Source organism: Nycticebus coucang, chromosome 14, assembly GCF_027406575.1.
Source record: "Nycticebus coucang isolate mNycCou1 chromosome 14, mNycCou1.pri, whole genome shotgun sequence".
In the NCBI taxonomy this organism is placed as follows: domain Eukaryota; kingdom Metazoa; phylum Chordata; class Mammalia; order Primates; family Lorisidae; genus Nycticebus; species Nycticebus coucang.
In genome coordinates, this window is record NC_069793.1 from 8,473,312 (window position 1) to 8,494,083 (window position 20,772).

The 20,772-nt window shown below is 51.7% G+C and overlaps 1 protein-coding gene across 1 annotated transcript; it reads right to left on the reverse strand.

Moving 5' to 3' along the window:
- Positions 1-115: 115 nt before the first annotated feature.
- PYGM (glycogen phosphorylase, muscle associated) lies at positions 116-16,819 on the reverse strand. Its single transcript, XM_053560967.1, has 20 exons — positions 16,219-16,819; positions 15,117-15,218; positions 14,947-15,025; positions 14,743-14,846; positions 14,244-14,375; positions 12,215-12,326; positions 12,042-12,124; positions 11,517-11,660; positions 11,103-11,195; positions 10,741-10,887; positions 10,373-10,536; positions 9,924-10,038; positions 8,046-8,147; positions 7,559-7,706; positions 6,487-6,545; positions 6,216-6,357; positions 5,039-5,246; positions 904-1,038; positions 627-693; positions 116-519 (listed from the first exon to the last, which is right to left on the reverse strand). The coding sequence occupies exons 1-20, from the start codon at positions 16,459-16,461 to the stop codon at positions 370-372; spliced, it is 2,529 nt and encodes an 842-aa protein (XP_053416942.1). The 5' UTR covers positions 16,462-16,819; the 3' UTR covers positions 116-369.
- Between the last annotated feature and the right edge of the window lie 3,953 nt (positions 16,820-20,772).

Genomic DNA, 20,772 nt, shown 5'->3' on the forward strand with positions numbered 1-20,772 from the left:
CTTCACCTCCCAGCCCCCGGGACGCACCTGCCGGGGGTTGGAGAATAGCGGGGTGATTGCGCAGCAGCTGTTGTGCCCGCCAAGCGCTAAAAATATTTCTCAACAGAGAGAGGAATAAGGAGGCGCCCAAGGAGAGTCAATTTATTGAGGAGTGGGTACAGTTGGTCAGACCCCATAATTAGGAGGGGGTAAACAGGCTGAGGACAGAAGGGAGCTAATGTTCTTAGTCACGCTGAAGGAAAAAATGAGGGTTCCAAGAAGGGGCTTATAAATCTAACTCCAGTATCCCACCTTCTACATGAGGAGCTGGGGCTGGCCCTGGGGTTTGCAAACAGACTTAAGGGTGGGTTTGGGGTCTTGTCTGGAGGCTCAGATCGTCTCATCAGGGGCTGGCAGGCGCTGGCGAGAAGGCTCTACACCCCAGATCTCCCGGGCATACTGGGCAATGGTGCGGTCGCTGGAGAACTTGCCAGAGGTGGCTATGTTCCGGATCACCATCCGCGTCCACTCTCTTGGGTTCTACAAGCCAAAGGAAGCTCTGGATTCACTCCTCCAGGGCCTACCTTCTGCCTCTACCCAATCAGGGCCACCAAAGCCCTGCTAACCTCAGAACCAAGGCCCCTCACCTTGTACAGAGCACTGACTTTCTCCTGGCATTTAATGTAGTCTTCGTAATCTGCAAAGACTTTAAACCTGGAAAGGAAAGGATGGGCATAAGCCATCCCCTTTAAGCCATAGAACAGGATGAGTTCTATCAGGTCAAAGTTCAAGTCCATCTCATGCTGTCCACCGGGACCTGGAGAGTCATGCTTCCAAAGGAGCCCAGCCCCAACTGGCCAGGACCCCTGTCCATCCTCCCCACCCAAAGCCCCACCCTTGTGGCTCTCTGGCCAGGCAGCTCACCGGTCATGATGCATTAGCATGTTGACAATGTCCTTGAAAAGGTCAGGTTGCTTGGGGGAGAAGAAGCCACTGCTCAGCTGCTCGATGATTTGCCGAAGCTCAGGAATGTGGTCATAGTACTCCTGGGCATTATACCTGTCAGGGCAGAGTTGTGGTCAGCTCCCTGGTAAGGAGTTTCTGAGCCCTCCTCCAGAGGAAATCTGGGAAGTCTCAAGCCCCAGAGTCAAAACCCAGGCCTAGCCTGCTGCTGCCTTCTCTGGGGCTGCCCGGAGTATCCTTCCCTGGCAGGTCCCTCCCTTCTTTGCTCAGCTTTTCATCCCCCATTCTATGGATGACAGCCAAGGCCCCAAAACAGGAGTTCTTCTTCCCACACCTCACCCTTGTCTCCTGGCCAGTTTGTTTCCTCTGTTTTCTCCCCCACTATCCTGAGTCCATCTGTGGCTTCACCCTTGGGCTTCAGGCAGAGCCAACAGGTATATCCTCAGGTACATCTCTTGAAACTTCGATTGTCCAACTGACCCTCAGCACCCCCACTCAGGGCTCAAAACCCTCCACACAAAGTCAGTCTCATCTCCTTTCCTTCCTACCCCTTTCCAACGAGAAACCAAGGCCTTGTCCACAAGCCTCCAATCCCCACCCCTGCACTGCTATGGTTTGGGAGACCCTTCCTCCATTCTGGTGTTGGCCCCCACACTGGTCCCCCATTCGCCCCCTACAGCCCAGTCCTCATCCTACAGCCAGACTTGTTATGGAGCCTAGTTCTGACATGTGGGACCTTGCTCAAAACATTTCAAGGGCTGGGTGAGGTATTTGTATAGTGTTTCATCCTATGAACATGTCACAACTTATTTAATAAATTCCATATCATTGTACATTAAGATTGTGAATGGCTGTAATCCTAGCACTCTGGGAGGCCGAGGCAGGTGAATCCCCTGAGCTCAGGAATTCGAGACCAGCCTAAGCAAGAGCAAGACCCCGTCTCTATAAAAATAGAAAAACTAGGCCAGGCATGGTGGCTCATGCCTATAATCCCAGCACTCTGGGAGACCAAGGCAGGTGGATTGCCTGAGCTCAGGAGTTCTAGACCAGCCTGAGCAAAAGCAAGACCCCATCTCTTAAAAAATAGCCAGGCATGGGCGGCGCCTGTGGCTCAGTCGGTAAGGCACTGACCCCATATACCGAGGGTGGCGGGTTCAAACCCGGCCCCGGCCGAACTGCAACCAAAAAATAGCCGGGCGTTGTGGCGGGCGCCTGTAGTCCCAGCTGCTCGGGAGGCTGAGGCAAGAGAATCGCTTAAGCCCAGGAGTTGGAGGTTGCTGTGAGCTGTGTGACGCCACGGCACTCTACTGAGGGCAATAAAGTGAGACTCTGTCTCTACAAAAAAAAAAAAAAAAAATAGCCAGGCATTAGGTGTTGTGGTGGGCACCTGTGGTCCCAGCTACTTGGGAGGAGGAGGCAGGAGATTAGCTTGAGCCCAGGAGTTGGAGGTTGCTGTGAGCTGTGATGCCACGGCACTCTACCCAGGGTGACAGCTTGAGGCTCTGTTTAAAAAAAAAAATAGCCAGGCACATTGTGGCGGGTGCCTGTGCCCACCTACTTAGGAGGCTGAAGCAAGAGGATCACTTGAGGATCACCCCAAGAATTTGAGGTTGCCGTGAGCTGTGATACCACAGCTCTCTACCAGGGGCAAGAAAGTGAGACTCTGTCTCAAAAAAAAAAAAAAAACCTAAAAATAGAAAAACTAGACAGGCGTTGTGATGACACCTGTTGTCCCAGCTACTCCAGAGGCTGAGGCAAGAGGATCACTTGAACCCAGGAGTTTGACATTGCTTTAAGCTATTATGCCAAGGCACTCTACCCAGGGCAACTAAGTAAGACTCTGTCTCAAACAAACAAACAATCAAAAACATTTCAAGGCTCCCTCCTGGCCACAGGACAAAGTCTGAACTTCCAGTCTAGCTTCATAGGAGAAATTCCTTTTGATATTCAATGCCTGCTCTCATAAGCTATTTGTGGATGTGTAAACTGGTAGAAACTTTCTGGAAAACAGCATGGCAATCTATGTCAACAGCCTTAAGAACTCAAGCTTTTGACTCAAAAATATCTCCTTTCTAAAAATTACCTTAAGGAAATAATCAGCAATATGAGCGTGGATGTTAAAAGGTTGCTCGTCAGAGTATTATTTAGACTAACAGGGGAAATCAACCTTAATGTTCAATCATGTGGAATTTGTTAAATAAGTTATGACATGTTCATAGGATGGAACAGTATACAAACATTCAAAATACTGAAGACTAATGACATGGGAAATGTCTCTCCAATGTTAAATAAGACATCGCATTCAAAATTGTACATACATCATTCCCAACTTTTAAAAACTATAAACAAAAAATATGTATTTAAACACACATAAACAAGGGGACTGTGGTTTTAAATCTGGGTGATTTAGGGTTGGGCATGGTAGCTCACATCTATCTATAATCCCAGCACTCCAGGAAGCCAAGGCAGGTACATTGCTTGAGCTCAGGAATTCGAGACCAATCCGAGCAAGAGCAAGTCCCCATCTCTACTAAAAAACATAGAAAAACTAGCTGGGCATCATGGTGGTCCCCTGTAGTCCTAGCTACTGGAGAGGCTAAAGCAAGAGGATTGCCTGAACCCAAAAGATTGTGGTTGCCATGAGCTGTAAGGCACCACTCTACTCAGGGCAATAGAGTGAGACTCTGTCATAAATAAATAAATAAATAAATAAATAAATCTGGGCAATTTAATCTTGAGATTATGGGTGACAGTTGTTTTATTCTTTTTAGTATTGTATTTTTCCAATTAGTAAGCATATAGTACTTTTATAATAAAAATCATATTTAAAAATAATTCTTTTTGAGACAGAGTCTCACTTTGTCACCCTCATTAGAGTACCATAGTGTCATAGCTCACAGCAACCTCAAACTCTTGGGCTCAAGTGGTACACTTGTCTCAGCCTCCCAAGTAGCTGGGACTACAAGCACCCACCACAACACCCACCTTTTTTAGAGATGGGATTCTCACTCTTGCTCAGGCTGGTCTTGAACTCCTGAGCTCAGGCAATCCACCCTCCTTGCCCTCCCAGTGTACTAGGATTACAGATGTGAACCACCACACCTGGCTAAGAATACTTTTTTTTTTTTTTCAAGTCTCACTTTGTCACCTTTGGTAGAGTGCTGTGGGGTCACAGCTTACAGCAACCTCAAACTCTTGGGCTTAAGCAATTCTCATGTCTCAGTCTCCTAAGTAGCTGGGACTACAGGCACCTGCGACTATGCCCAGCTATTTTTAGAGACAGGACTCACTCTTGCTCAGGCTAGTCTCCAACCTGTGATTTCAGGCAATCCACCCATCTCTGCCTCCCAGAGTGCTAGGATTATGGGTGTGAGCCACCAAGCCTGGCAAAAAATAAATTTTTTAAACACTAGGAAAATATCTCCTCTGGAGAATTATGTGTTCTGTACTTGTTGTTTTGTTTTATTTTTTGGAAGTGGGGTCTGGCTCTCTTGCCCAGGCTGGAGTGTAGTGCCATTATCATAGTTCAACTCATGGGCTGTAATGATCCTCCCATCTCAGCCTCCTGAGTAGTTACCAAAGGCACCCACAACCATGCCCCACTAACTTTTTAAGAAAAGAGACAGCATCTTGATGTGTTGCCCAAGCTAGTCTAGAACTCCTGACCCCAAGAGATATTCCCACCTCCACCTCCCTAAAGGCTCCCATCATGCCCAGCATAAAGAACTGTGTTTCCAATCAGAATCACAGCTATAACTAATATATTCATATTTCCCTTTTGGCCACAACTTCCAAGGAGCTAAGAACTTAATGTTACCTCCAGTTCCAGAATAATATTATCTCTTAGGCTTGATATAATTTTCTCTCCCTTTTCCTTCAGTTCTGTGTTACTTCTTCCTTTTCCCATTTCATTAGCCTTATTTCCTGTAAGCTCCCTCAAGAGTTTTCAGAATCCTAATGACTGTAACTAAGACCTTGCACAGCCAGTGCTGGTCTTCCCAAGCATGCCTCTTGCTCCTAGAACTGCCCTCCAAAGGCCACACCTTGGCACCTCTTGCCTATGAACACTGAATTTTGGGGTCCTTGACCCCCATACCCTCTCTGGTCAAGCTTTTCCACGTCCTCCACCCTCATGCCAAAGATGAAGAAGTTCTCTTCTCCCGCCTCTTCTGCCATCTCTACATTGGCCCCATCCATGGTGCCAATGGTCAGTGCCCCATTGAGCATGAACTTCATGTTTCCAGTGCCTGAGGCCTCAGTGCCTGCAGTAGAGATCTGCTCAGAGAGATCAGCAGCCGGGATCACTGTGGGGCAGCAGGAGAAGGATAAAGCAACTCAGGGAAGAGCCCCACCCCAGCTGGGGGGTCTAGGCATAGTTAGATTCAGAAGTCCCTCCCAAAGCCCCCCTTCCTTTACCAACCAAATTTCCCTCTCATACTCCACCCCTACTAACTTCCACCTCTGGCTGATTCTTAAATATCTGGGTCCAACCTGGATTCCCTACCACCATTATGTGATTTGAAGGGCACCAGCAAGGCCTATCTCCCTGATAATTTCAGGCTGTATTGTCTGAAATTCCACCATTAGAGGGGTACCCTCATGGTTTACACAGTGCCCTCTCCAAATTCTTCTTTCAAATCCAAGTACTCCAAGAAAAGATGACTAATGTTGGGCGGCGCCCATAGCTAAGTGGGTAGGGCGCCAGCCACCTACACCAAGGCTGGCGGGTTTGAAACCAGCCCGTGCCAGCTAAAACAACAATGACAACTGCAACAACAACAAAAAATAGCCGGGCGTTGTGGTGGGCGCCTGTAGTCCCAGATACTTGGGAGGCTGAGGCAAGAGAATCACTTAAGCCCAAGAGTTTCAGGTTGCAGTGAGCTGTGATGCCACGGCACTCTACCCAGGGCGACAGCTTGAGACTCTTCTCAAAAAAAAAAAAAGACTATGGGCAGCGCCTGTGGCTCAGTCGGTAGGGCGCCGGCCCCATATGCCGAGGGTGGCGGGATCAAACCCGGCCCCGGCCAAACTGCAACCAAAAAATAGCCAGGCGTTGTGGCGGGCGCCTGTAGTCCCAGCTACTCGGGAGGCTGAGGCAAGAGAATTGCTTAAGCCCAGGAATTGGGGGTTGCTGTAAGCTGTGTGAGGCCACGGCACTCTACGGAGGGCCATAAAGTGAGACTCGGTCTCTACAAAAAAAAAAAAAAGACTAATGCCTCCTCCTAGGTCTGAACTAGTCAGAGCCTCCCTAGGGTCCCTGTGGGCAACACCACCTTTCTCAGCCAGTGAGACGCGATAGTTCTCCAGGAAAATCACACGGAGGCGGTCTCCCACCACTGGGTCATGGTTGACCACATCCCCAATGGCTGTGATGAGTTTGATGATCATCTTGGCCATGTGGTACCCAGGTGCGGCCTGTAGGGGCACATTCTGGGGTCAACTCTACAGCCAAACTCCCTACCCACCCCGGATCCTGCAACCCAGCCAGGCTGAGCTCAACCTGGATATCAAAGGCCCAGAACCCTGGTGGGCCCTGACTCTCACCTTCCCTCCGATCATCACAGTCCGAGGTACAAAAAACTTGTTGGGCTCCTTCTTGATGCCTGTGGAGAACAAAGAAGGATCAAGGGTAGAGCTCCTGACAGGGCTGGGAGACAGTAGGCCTAACTTAGACAATCACTTGCTATGTGACTATCACATTTCCCTCTATAAGCCTCATTTCTGTGAAATGGGGATAATTCCATGACCGATGAGTTATCATGAGGCCAAAAGAGATATCCATCAGCCCAGCAAGAATGGTCCACATCACAAAATCTCAAAACTGCAGATGCTGGCGTGGATGTGGAGAGATGGAAACATTTTTACACGGCTGGTGGGACTGCAAACTAATACAACATTTCTGGAAGGAAGTATGGAGAACCCTCAAAGAATTCAAGCTAGACCTCCCATTTGATCTTGCAATCCCATTACTGGGCATCTACCCAGAAGGAAAAAAATCCTTTCATCATAAGGACATTTGCACTAGACTGTTTATTGCAGCTCAATTTATAATCACCAAAATGTGGAAACAGCCTAAATGCCCACCAACCCAGGAAAGGATTAACAAGCTGTGGTATATGTACACCATGGAATACTATTCAGCCATTTAAAAAAAATGGGAGACTTTACATCCTTCGTATTAACCTGGATGGAAATGGAAGACATTATTCTTAGTAAAGCATCACAACAATGGAGAAGCATGAATCCTATGTACTCAATTTTGATATGAGGACAATTAATGACAATGAAAGACATGGCAGGGGTGGTGGAAGGAGGGAGCAGAGAGAGAAAGAAGGAGGGAGGGGTGGGGAAAGGAAGAGCAGAAAGAGGAAAGGAGGGAGGCAGGTGGGGCCTTGGTGTGTGCCACACCTTTTGGGGGCAAGACACGATTGTAAGAGGAACTTTACCTAAAAAATGCAATCAGTGTAACCTGGTTTCCTGTACCCTCAATGAATCCTCAACAATACAAAAAAAAAAAGACAGGAAAAAAAAAAAAAGAGATATCCATCAGGCATTATGTGATATGCTAGCAGGTATACAGAGGGGAGAACGGAGAGGCAGAGTCCCTGCCACTCACGGTTGTACAGGGTGATAACATGGAGGCAGTTGAGGAGCTGTCGTTTATATTCATGAATCCGCTTCACCTGGACATCAAAGAGTGAGTTGGGGTTGATGTGGACTTTGTATTCCCTCTCTAGGTATGCAGAGAACTTCAACTTGTTTTCCTGGAGGCAGGGGAGAGACGGAAGGCTCATTAATAGTTCTCAGCCTTGGGAAATCCTACTGTCATGTCTTTCCATTCACTCAGGCCCAGGAAGATCCATAGCAGGAGGCTCACTTGCCATCTTCATCCACTCCTGCACCAGGGCAGACATTGCTAATCAATGTCAGCACTCTTCCCTTGAGATCAGATGATGCCTCAGACTCCAGGCAACTTCAACCAATGGGCCTGGAGTTAGCAGGAGACAACTCTATTTGCCATCCCTGACCCAGACATCTGGCTCCCCCAGCACTCTTCATGGGCCAGGCCCAGCACAGTTGTCCCAGGTTGCAGCCCTCCCCACCTGTTTCACTTTGGCCACATCCCGGATAAAGGCTTCATCATCTACGAAGGAAAGAAGTTTGTGCAGCTGGTCCAGGTCTGAGATGTAGTCCTCCCCGATACGCTGTGGGAAAATGGCTCTCAGTCAAGACCATCGCCCCATCCTCCTTCCTACAGACACAGAGGTGTCCTTTCCAGGCCAGCCAATCACCTCCACCCAGAAGACTGCTCTGGGAGCTGTCCCCACACCTCCTCCAGCCTCCCAACTGGGGCAAGGTGCACCACTGGCCATCTTCCTCCTCTCTCATTCTTTTTTTTTGAGACAGTGTCTCAAGCTGTTGCCCTGGGTAGAGTGCTATGGCATCATAGCTCACAGCAACCTCCAACTCTGGCTTGGGCTGATCCTCTTGCCTCAGTTTTTCTATTTTTTAGTAGAGACAGGGTCTCACTAAAACAGGCTGCTCAGGCTATTCTCGATCTCATGAGCTCAAGCAATCCATCCACCTTAGCCTTCCAGAGGGCTAGGATTATAGGACTGAGCCACCACGCTGGCCTCTTTTTTAATTTTTTTTTTTTTTTTTTGAGATAGAGCCTCAAGGTGTCGCCCTGGGTAGAGTACTGTGACATCACAGCTCACAGCAACCTCCAACTCCTGGGCTCAAGCGATTCTCCTGCCTCCACCTCCCAAGTAGCTGGGACTACAGGCGCCCACCACAACACCTGGCTATTTTTTGGTTACAGCCATCATTGTTGTTTGGTGGGCTCAGGCTGGATTTGAACCTGCCAGCTCACATGTATGTGGTTGGCACCTTAGCCACTTGAGCCACAGGTGCCGAGCCAATTATTATTTTTTTTTTTTTTTGAGACAGAGTCTCACTTTGTCACCCTCGGTAGAGTTCTGTGCCATCTAGCTCACAACAACCTCAAACTCTTGGGCTCAAGTGATTCTCTTATGTCAGCCTCCCAAGTAGCTGGTACTACAGGCGCCTGCCACAACACATCACTATGTTTTTTTTTTTTTTTTTTGGTTTTTGGCCGGGGCTGGGTTTGAACCTGCCACCTCCGGCATATGGGACCGGCGCCCTACTCCTTGAGCCACAGGTGCCACCACTATGTTTTTTTTTTTAAGAGATGAGGTCTCACTTTTGCTCAGGCTGGTCTTGAAATCCTGAGCTCAGGCAATCCACCCACCTCAGCCTCCCAAAGTGCTAGGCTTACAGGCATAAGCCACTGTACCCTGCCTCTCCTCTCCCATTCTTTTTTTTTTAATTTTTAAATTTTTTTTTTTTTTTTAGAGAATACAGAGTCTCACTTTACCACCCTCGGTAGAGTGCCATGATGTCACAGGACTCACAGCAACCTCCAGCTCTTGGGCTTTCGTGATTCTCCTGACTCAGCCTCCCAAGCAGCTGGGACTACAGGCGCCCGCCACAATACCCGGCTATTTTTTGGTTGCAGTTCAGCCAGAGCTGGGTTTGAACCCGCCACCCTTGGTATATGGGGCCAGTGCCCTAGTCACTGAGCCACAGGCACCACCTTCCTCTCCCATTCTTGACTTCCGATGGCTGACCCACCTGACATCTGCAGGCCGTCATGGTTTCCTGGCCTTTTAGTCATGTTATCATGACCTTACGTCTCCTCTACCAGATACCTGCCGATTCCAAGGTCACTTCAGATGTGACTCAGGGATGACTCCCTCCATTGGACTGTGAGCCCCACCAGGTTCACCTCCAATGCCAGGGCCTCCATAGGGCATCCTCATGAAGATAAGAAAATGGTGCCCCTTCCTCCAGTAAGTGTGAGGCTTGGGAAGGCAGTGCAGGATAGATTTTAGCCCTGGAACCCAGTGAGCCCTACAGTGACCTGTGTTAACCCTACTGGCCACAGAGTGGCCTCTCACCTCAGCAATGACCTCTGCTAGGCCAGGGTTGCACAGAACCAGCCAGCGCCGAGGGGTGATGCCATTGGTCTTATTCTGGAACTTATGAGGCTCCAGCTCATAAAAGTCCTTGAAGCTGCGGGAGGGGGTTGGACGAGGGTCGCCACTCACCCCTGTGGGATGAAGGCCTCCTCCCTGGGTCCCCTAGCCTGGTGTCTTGCTGAAAGGGGCCTGGGCTGGGGAATGCAGACCTGGGGAAGGTGAAGGGTGCTGTGTGTGAGTCAGGGTTATCTCGGGACAGGGCTGTACTGGAAGGGGATTGGTGCTTGTAGGGGCGCTGCCACCTGTGGAAGGGACAAGCTGCGGGAGAACATGAATGGTTGGTGCCAAGTAGTGGTGAGGGGAGAGGACCCATAAGTGACAGGGGCGTGGCCTGGAGGGAGGGGCGGGGTCTGGAGAGAGAAGCTCACATGGTCTTCCTGAGGATCTCGGAGTGGATTCGAGCCACACCATTGACGGCGTGCGAACCTGCGATGCACAGGTGTGCCATGTTGATGCGCTTCACCGCACCCTCCTCCACGAGAGACATGCGCCGCAGCCGGTCTGTGTCCCCTGGGAATGCAGCCGCCACTCGCTGTGCCGGGAGAGCCCAGGAAACGCGGGCTAAGGACCCAGGAAACGCGGTCCCTAGCCCCACACCCACTTGAGCTCTGCCCCAACCTCTTACTGCATCAGTCTGGGTATCCTGGCTGGACACCCCTTCCACACCCCCACTCCTGGGCGCTAGCCTGGGTTCCCACTCTTGTCCACCCCCACACCTTCCCCACTCACTACTGACATTAAGGAAACGCTGGTTGATTTCATAGATGATCTGGAGGTGTCGTGGCAGCAGCGTCTCCATGAGGTGCACGGGCCAGCGCTCCAGGGCCTCCGGTAGCACCGTGTGATTGGTGTAGGCACAGGTCTTCACTGTCACTTCCCATGCCTGGCAGGCGGGTGGGAAGTGAGGAGCCAATGTCTGTCCACACACACTGCAGCCAATGGGCCTGCCACTGCAGTGCCAGGTTCCAGGACATGCCCCTCTGCCCTCACACTCCATCTGTTCACTCCACTCATATCCTTCCACCCCCCAAACTGGGAAGGGAAGGAAACCCTGCAGCAGAGAGTGTCAGACCAGAGTGGAGGGGTCCTGAAGCCTACCTTGTCCCACTCCAGCTGCTCCAGGTCCACCAGGATCCTCATCAGCTCAGGGATGGCCAAGGAGGGGTGGGTGTCATTGAGCTGGATGGCCACCTATGAAAGGGGACTGGGAGTTAGTCTGGGCTCAGCCCATGTGCTCTAGTCACTGGCCTTTCCCATTTCAGAGCCTCCCAGAGAGATTGTCAGGCTGAGCTGGGGACACAGGAGTTCAAGGGGTAGCAATGGGATGGGAGAGGGGTGGGAAGCCCACATTATGGCCTGTTAATTCAGGATGCTCTGAAGTCACACTCCACACACCCCCAGCCTACACTCCCTCATCTGTGAGACAGGGCAGGACAGGCTGAGGCTGGAGGGCAGAGGCGACAGTACACACTATCCAGAAACAAAGCAAGGCTGGTTCCATGGACACAGTACCTTATCTGGGAAAGCATCGAAGTTTGTGCGCACAGGATCACGGCAGCCAAACTTGGAGGACTTGAAGCGACGGATGATGTCCTGGAGGGTGGCGGCTACCACAAAGTACTCCTGCTTCAGCCGTAGCTCCTTCCCTTCAAAGAACTGGGGACAGTGTGAGACAGGTGAACCAAGGTGGCAGGAGTGTGGCCCAGACTTGCTATGGGTGTGGCCATACTGGCCCTGAACTGGGCCCACCTCCAGCACTTCCCCCACCAAGACGTAGTGGTGAGGGACAGTGTCAGGAAGCAGGGTCACAAGGACCAAGAGTACTGTAGTTACCTCCAGGGGACAGTGCCTCCAAATGCCCTTTCATAGTCCCTTCCTCTCAGGACTCAGGTGTTCTCCATGGGGGCAACAGGATATACATGGCCAGCAATATGCCCTGGGTGTGACTAGGGCACCAGCACATGTCCCCCCTCCAGCTCTCCCTGACCCTTTCCCAAGGACTCAGGCTTCCTGCCCCCACCCCAAGGTATGACATACGTTGTCGTTGGGGTACAGGACACGGGAGATGTTTTCTGCCAGGTTGCGGTCCAGCACAGCCTGGATATAGCCACCAACATTGACTGAGGGACAAAAGTAAGGGCAAGATCAGGGCTGGCTAAGTGTGTCTAGTGGGCAGGCTGGGGCTGCTAGCTGCCAGCAGATGAACTCACAGTCCTTAAGGTTGAAGTCATTGGGTGCCTTGGCCGACCAGAGGCGCATGGTGTTGACAATGTTGTTGCGGTAGCCAGGCACAGGCGTGTCATAGGGCATGGCCAATACCACCTGCAGGGTATACCTTGTCAGGAACTGGACAGTCTGCCAAGGGTGCCAGCCCTGGCATCTGCCTGTCTGACTTGTGGGGCCTCTCTCCTCTCAAGGCTGGTACTCAAGACTTTGTCCCTGTACTGTGCTGAGTCCCAACCCCTGCTCTAGTCCCAGTGTTGACATTTACTAGCTGGATACCCATAAGCAAACCACATAGCCTCTCTGTACCTCATCTTTTTTTTTTTTTTTTTGAGACAGAGTCTCACTTTGTCACCCTTGGTAGAGTGCTGTAGCGTCATAGCTCACAGCAACCTCACTCAAACTCTTGGGCTTAAGTGATTCTCTTATCTCAGCCTCCTAAGTAGCTGGGACTATAGGCGCCTGACAGAACACCCAACTATTTTTTAGAGACGAGCTCTCGCTCTGGTTCAGACTGGTCTCAAACTTGTGACCTCAGGCAAACCACCCGCCTCAGCCTCCCAGAGGGCTAGGATTACTGGCGTAAGCCACTGCGCCCAGCTGGTGAACCTTATCTATAGAGAAGATACTCTCCAATACCCACCCCAAGAGCTCCCCTAGACACCCATAACCTCTGCCTTGTCAGCCAGAGCCCAAGGCAGGTCTCTGTTGGTGGCCACTGTGCAGTGGTGGGGTTAGGCTGGCCACCCTGGCCCGAGGAAAAGCTAGAGACACTTTAGACTCATGAGAGGGCTGGAGGAAACTAGGGCCAGGCTAAAGGAGTCACAGAGGTCAAGTCTACCCAAAGGTCTCCTGTTGCTTGACCACATAGCTAATTAGCTGTGACTAATGCTGTTAGCAGTGATTAATGCTAGCCCCACCTCCCACAATTAGCAAACATCAATAACTACTGCCAATAACTGCATGATACCATAGTGCCGGGCATATGCACCCCTCCAAGGGAGCCCTTTGAAGGAGCATTGCCCTCCCTCCCCACACTAGGTCACCTCTGATTGGAGCAGAGTAAGAGCTGCAGCCCAGAGAGTAAGAGCTGCAGCCCAGAGAAGGGACTGATCTAAGCGCATACAGCTAGGCAACAGTACCTTCTTGCCAGAGGTGTACGTGCCAGGCTGCCATGTGCACATGGCATGCACTGCCAACAGCCCCACAGGGCCTTGGCCTGGATGACAATAAATACATGCCCAAATCTAAAAGCCTAGTGGTTTCTGTGCAGCCCATTTGGAGGCTGGTGACCCGCAGCTGCAGCAAGATGAACAAAGCAACTGGGATTTGGACACCTGGTTTGGCTTTAGGATCCCCTAGCTTGCTCTGTGACTAGGAATTCCTCACTAAAGGCCTTCATCCTCTCCCCTGTCCCCCTTTTTGGGCTGCTGCAGAATGGAGTCACCATGCTGGTTCTTCAGTGAGTCTTTTGTTGGGAGGAGCCAGGTCAGGGGAAGGGCATTGTGGAGCAGGGCAGCCCCTCTCCTCTCCCCGAACTCCCCACTTAGCCCAGCTTCGTTGTGAACCTATCTCCAGCTGTATGACCTTTTTTTTTTTGAGACAGAGCCTCAAGCTGTCGCCCTGGGTAGAGTGCCATGGCATCACAGCTCACAGCAACCTCCAACTCCTGAGCTCAAGTGATTGTCCTGCCTCTGCCTCCCAAGTAGCTGGGATTACAGGCACCCCCCACAATGCCCGGCTATTTTTCTTTTTTGGTTGCAGCCATCATTGTTGTTTGGCGGGCCCGGGCTGGATTTGAACCTGCCAGCTCAGGTGTATGTGGCTGGCGCCTTAGCCGCTTGAGCCACAAGCGCCGAGCCCAGCTGTGTGACCTTCACCTCTCTGAGACTCAGTGTCCTCAGTTGTAAAACAGCACCAGGCCCAATAGCCTCTTGTTTCCTGCTTCCTCTAGGAGCCTCCTCCTCACTTCCCCCTCACCGGGCCCCCAATGCCACCCCCTGACTCTAGGCTCACCTGCGTGTCCACCCACTTGGCTCCCTGGCTGGTATGCTCCACTCGGCCGTAGAAGTGCACAGGCAGCATGAACTCAGGTCGAGCCTTCTCCCAGGGGTTGCCATAGCGAAGCCAGTCATCAGCCTCTTCCATCTGAGCTCAAGGCAGAGCAGAGATGGAAGGGAGTCACATCAGAGCTCGGTAGTCATGACATAGTGGGTGGCAGGGCAGAGTAGGAGCAGTGGCCCTGGTGTACCCCTATACTATGTGTGAGTTAAGGGCTCTGAGTGAGCCCTGGTCAGGTGGGCAATCCAGTGGGATACGATGTGTACCAAGAGGTCCACGGGTGTAGACCACCTAGTCCAGGGATCACCAGCTGGTTTTGGGAGAAGGAGAAAGGAGCAAGAATGCTTTCTGCAGAGTTTGGGGCTGATTCTGGACCTATCCAGAGACGGATAACCAAATGGGAGTCCTCTTCATCATGACTGGGCTCCACAAGGTCATGGCCAAGGCTGCTCACCTGCCAGCCTCCGCAGATCTTCTGGTTAAAAATCCCAAACTCATAGCGAATCCCGTAGCCATAGGCAGCCAGGCCCAGTGTTGCCATGGAGTCCAGAAAGCAGGCTGGGGATGTGAAGGGAGGTATGTGTCAGGGACCCAGCACAAAGAAACCCTTCTGCTCAAGCCCCCACCCCCACCCACCCCACCAGCCCTGTGCACTTGCCTGCCAGCCGGCCCAGGCCCCCATTGCCCAGCCCTGCGTCCTCCTCGATTTCTTCCAACTCCTCCATGTCCAGACCCAGCTAGAAGGAGAGGGGAGAGTGGTCAGAGCCAACTGCCAGCAGGGGGATCCCTCACTCCCTTAGGTTCACCCCACCTCGCACCCCCACACACCTGATAGGTGGCCTCATCACAGGCATTCTCCAAGGCCAGGTTCACCATGGTGTTCTGTAGTGTCCGTCCCATGTAGAACTCCAAAGACAGGTAGTAGATCCTCTGCCCAGGGAAACAGAGGGGCAGTGAGGGCATCAGGACCATCCACCAACATTCTCTCATCCTCCTGCCCTACTTTTAGGCCCCAGCATGTCCCATCCCTGTCCCCGATTTTTTCCTCCCCACTCAGGGGAACCATCTCAGGCTTTGAGGCTCCATAGGTAAAGTTCTGATCCCAGCATTCCTCTGACTTTGGGCAAATCACTAGCTTCTCTGGCCTCAGTTTCATCATCTGGAAAATGGAACTGGCTATCCCTACTTCAAGGATTGGGGAGAGGTGGGAGCCCCTCTCCATCACGCATATGCCTCCCAATAGCCCATCAGGGAGTCAGGACACAGAGAAGCACCTCCAAGTACTCCCCAAGAGAACAAGGCTGAGGCTCAGAGAAAAAAGTCATTTGCTCAAGGTCACGCAATGACTAAGTCTTGGAGATTATCACCTCCCCTGCTTGCACAGCCCAGTTCCTTTGGCCCTCAAGCCTCAGTCCCATGAGGAGGCCCCAGTGGCACCTGGAGCAAGGATGCAGATAGTGCCTGGTCACCTGGTTTCCTAGGTTCTCTCCCTACCCGGCTTGCCTGCCCCTCCCCCATTCCCCGAGGTGGGGTGTTGGGTTGCTGACCTTTACCAATGATCCCACCAGACACTTGATCCCTGTGCCTCAGCTGCCCCAGCCTCACCCACCTGCTGCACAGGCACATCAGGAACACATCCAGTGACTGGCATGTCCTTCCACCCAGGTCCAACACAGGCCATAGGCATCCTGTTGCCCACCACCAGCCCCTCCAACCTTCCCTGAGTGGGCCCTGGGCCTTTGCAACCAGCCCACTTGACCTGCCCCTGCCCCAGCTTTCTTCCCCAGGTTGTCTTAGCACCCCTTGCATCTGGTACTCCTGGACCCTCCAAACCCCAGGAATCTAGAGTAACCAGGGCAGCCACTTAGATCTCCCAACTCCCTGGCAGGACACCCCACCAATACCCCAACCAAAACGTCCCTTGCGGCACCTTGGGATCCTTCTCATAGTAGTGCTGCTGTGTGCGGATCCAGCGACCCACAAGGTGGTCACGCACGGTGTGGGCCAGCGCAAAGTAGTAGTCTCTTGGGGTGGCCACATTGCGGTCCTTTACAAGTGTGAAGTGTAGGTGCCGATTGAAATTCTTTTTCAGCTCAGCCACGTTCTCCACTCCGGCCAAGCCACGCACACTGATTTGTTTTCTCTTCTCCTGATCTGACAGGGGCCGGGACATGGCTTCGGGAGAGTAGGCCTGACAGATGGATGAGATTGATGGAGGGACAGCAGCCTCAGAGGTGCCTCCAGCCAGGGAGTGGAGCTCCCCAGCCCTGAGGGGATTTAAAGCCTGGCTCTGGGCAGCATTCCCCACCTCCCCCACCCTACAATGGGAGGGTCTTGGCCTGGCAGTTCAGGGAGCTATTTTGGGGGTAGGGAAGAAGGGAGGGAGGGACCAGCTCCACAGGCCCAGGCCAACCAAGCCTGGCTTGTTTACAGCCCTGTGCTGACCTACTTCCTCTGTGTCTTTGGTCTTCAGTCCCTTGCCCCTGCCTTTTGCAGGGTTGGAGACAAGTGCAGCAGGCAGTGTGCTATACTGGGGTAGGGAGGCCATGTGTTGTGGCAGGTCCCCCTGCAGGCTGAGGGGTCAGGAGCTGAGGGTCAGTGTGCCCTGCACAGAAGAGGTGCAGGTTACAGAGAACACTGGATATCTTTGAGAAAGGGGACCAGGACCCTAGGTCCCAGGGGTGGTATGGGGGAGGTCATCTTGAGGCAGGGCCACTGCCTCGCCCTACCCCCTCCAAAGCTGCCCTGAGTTCACCCTGTTGCTGTCCCTCAAGGAGCTCTAAAGTGACCTTTTTAAGAGGGATGGTCAGATTACAGGCCAGCCTTGGCTAGAGGCCTCCAGACTAGAACTGAGGCCTCTGGGAGCTGTAGTCCTGTGGCCCCACAGGGGTAGGAGAAACTGAGGCACTGCCCGGCCACAAATAATATTGATGAATAATATCATACTTCGCCCTGCTCCACCTGCCTGTGAGTGATTGGAGATCTTCTCTCACATCCTTCTGCACAGGGCCCACACACTGGGTAGGGATTAGGGGGCCAGAGTTCACAGCTCTGTGGTTTCACCTGAAAAATGGGAGCCTAATCTGCACCTCAGGGTTTTTTTTTTTCTTTTCTTAAAACAGAGTCTCATTTTATCGCCCTCGGTAGAGTACCTTGGCATCATAGCTCACAGCAACCTCCAACTCCTGGGCTTAGGTGATTCTCTTGTCTGAGCCTCCCAAGTAGCTGGGACTACAGGCGCCTGCCAGAACGCCCAGCTATATTTTTGTTGCAGTTTGGCCAGGGCCAGGTTCCAACCCACCACCTTCAGTATATGGGGCTGGATCCCTGCTCACTGAGCCACAGGCGCTGCCTTTTTTTTTTTTTTTTCCCTGAGAAAGGGTTTCATTCTTTCATCTAGGCTAGAGTGCAGTGGCCCAATCATAGCTCACCACAGTCCTCAACTCCTGGTCTCAAGCGATCTTCCTGCTTCAGCCTCAGAGTAGCTGGGACTATAGGTTTGCACCACCATACCAGGCTAGTTTTTTTTTTTTTTTTTTTAAAGACAAGGTCTAGCTATGTTGCACAGGCTTATCTTGAACTCCTGATCTCAAGCAATCCTCTGTTGGCCTCCCTATTTGCACCTCAGGGACTTGAGGCTCCTCTGTGTGACCTGCCAGCTGCAGGGCCTCTCTTTCAAGGCTTTGGTTGCCCCCACTCATTGCTCATGTCCTGGCCCTAGCACTTGACTTGTGTGACCTTCAGCTGGCTGCTTTACCTTCCTGAATCTTGGATTCCTTCATCAAAATCATACTCTCAAATGAGAATATAAATCCCTGCTTCATCAGCTGTTGCCTCCTAATCTTGTGGGCGCAAACTTTGAATCCTGCTTTGTTCTTCAAATGGAAGGAACCCATGACCTCGTGCTGTTTCTAGGCTGCCTGGGCCTCCTGGGATGGTAGGCTGATTGAGGCAGAGGAATTGGGTATTCTACACCAAGGTCCAAGGAGGCAGGTCAGAGGTATGAACAGTTGCAGGATGCTATTGAGAACCTGGTCTGGGGAAGGCCAAGCTGTTTCTGAGGACTTTCTGGGCCACAGCAGACCCAACCCTAGAATTACCTGCTCAGTGGGGCCAGAACTTTAAGTCCTACCCAGGAATTTGACCCCACCCCTCAGCCCTGCTCCACTCAGCCCCTGGGGCATCACCAGTTGGCTTGTCTTCCAAGTGGAAAAAGATCAAGGAACTACCAAAATGCACCACCACAAATGTAGTAGAAATATGAAAACCTTTTTTTCTATAACTTTCAATTTCTTCTTCTTTTTTCTTAAGTCTTTTATAAACCTTATTTAAAAAAAAAAAAAAATTGAAGCCAGGGCCAGGTATGGTGGCTCACACCTGTAATCCTAGCACTCTGGGAGGCTGAGGTGGGTGGACTGCCTGAGCTCACAGGTTCAAGAACAGCCTAAGCCAGAGCGAGATCTTGTCTCTAACAAAATAGCCAGGTGTTTTGGTGGGCACCTCATAGTCCCAGCTACTTGGGAGGCTGAGACAAGAGAATCGCTTGAACCCAAGAATTTGAGGTTGCTGTGAGCTGTGATGCTACCGCACTCTACTGAGGGCAACAAAGTGAAACTGTTTCAAAAAAAAAAAATAAAAAGGCCAGGCGGCGCCTATGGCTCAGTGAGTAGGGCGCCGGCCCCATATGCCGAAGGTGGAGGGTTTAAACCCAGCCCCAGCCAAACTGCAACAAAAAAATAGCCGGGCGTTGTGGCGGGCGCCTGTAGTCCCAGCTGCTCGGGAGGCTGAGGCAAGAGAATCGCGTAAGTCCAAGAGTTAGAGGTTGCTGTGAGCCGTGTGACGCCACGGCACTCTACCCAAGGGCGGTACAGTGACACTCTGTCTCTACAAAAAAATAAATAAAAAATAAAAAGGCCAGGCACTCTCACCTCTCACTGGGAGGCTGAGGTAGGAGGATCACCGGAGCCCAGGAATTGAGTCTACAGTGAGCTGTGATCCTGCCACTGCACTCCAGCCTGGTCCACTGAGACCCCATCTCTTCAAAAACACAAAGGATGCTGGTGGCTCTCAGATCTTTCTTCCCTTTCACAAGCCCGTACTCCCTCTGTGGTTCTCCGACTACCCTTGTCCCAAAGAAGAGTTACAGTACTGGCAAATGCTACTGGGCAAGCACCTGCTTGTTTGCCATACTGCCACCTCAAACCCCAATTGGGGTAGCATGCCTTGCCCACACAAACCTCCTTAGCACTGCCCCCTATTGCCTGGAAAGCTCCCTTCCTGTCACTAAAGACCTGTTCCCAGGAAACCACCCCCATCTTCCTATTGTCAGCCTTTTTTTTTTTTTTAGTCTTACTTTATCCCCCTCGGTTAAGTGCCATGGCGTCATAGCTCACAGCAACCTCATTCTCTCACCTCAGCCTCCCCAGTAGCCGGCACTATGGGCACCAGCTATATTTAGAGGCAGGGGTGGGGTGTGTGTGTTTCATTCCGGCTCAGGCTGATCTCGAACCTGTGAACTCAGGCAATCCACTTGACTCAACCTCCCAGAGTACTAGGATTACAGGCATGAGCCACAGCACCTGGCCAGGTCAAGTCAATTCTTTCCCAGATGCTAGCCCAAAGCCCTCCCCTCTGCCAACTCAGCACTCCCTTAGGCACCTGCCGCAGTTCCAAACACAGTTCTTACTGGGCAACAGTGCTTTGACTAGTCTGTTCAACTACATTTCTGATAGCCTGTTGAGCCCCCACTCCAAAATGCTCCCAAGCTTTTTCCAGAGGTGACACCAACACAGGGACCCCTAGTTATTTTTATACCCAGCCCAGCATGACCAGCCAAGGTCTTATTTACCTTCTGTCCCTTTTTCTTTACCACCCCCCCCCCAGTGTTGTGTGTGTAGATTTATTTTAAGGAACCCTAAAAAAAATAAGAAAAAAAAACTTTCCCACTTACACTGCCCTCAAAGTTGGTTTTCCGAGAAACCCAGCCTCCTTCCTTGGCCCAATCTGGCTTTCTCCTGGGTCTCAGTGACAGGGCCCTAATGCTGACCTTTCCCAACTGGCATTCCATCTTACAAGCTTTGAGGGAGTGGGGATAATACTGCAGCAGCAGCAATGACCTTGTCACAACGTGAAGGGGTACAGAGCCTTCCTCCCCCCCGCCCTCACACACCCCCGCCCCATCCGGGTGTCTTAAGACATGTGGGTGAGCATTTCCCATCACTCCTGAATCTGCCACAAAGCCAGATGCTTCCTGCTGTCTCTTCCATTTCAGGGCCTCAAGCACCTTGGAGACTGATGCCTTAGTTTCTTTGTAAGTCTCCAAAACCTTAACAAAAGCTGATAGCAGGAAGCAAGGACAGAGGGAACACAGGAATGGAGCTAGTCTCAGGGGAAAGAGACTGGAGAAGACAGCTAGGCTGTGGTTAAGTCATTTATTGATTTTATTTCTAAAAGCCACATAGCACCACTTTGCTGTTTTCAGATC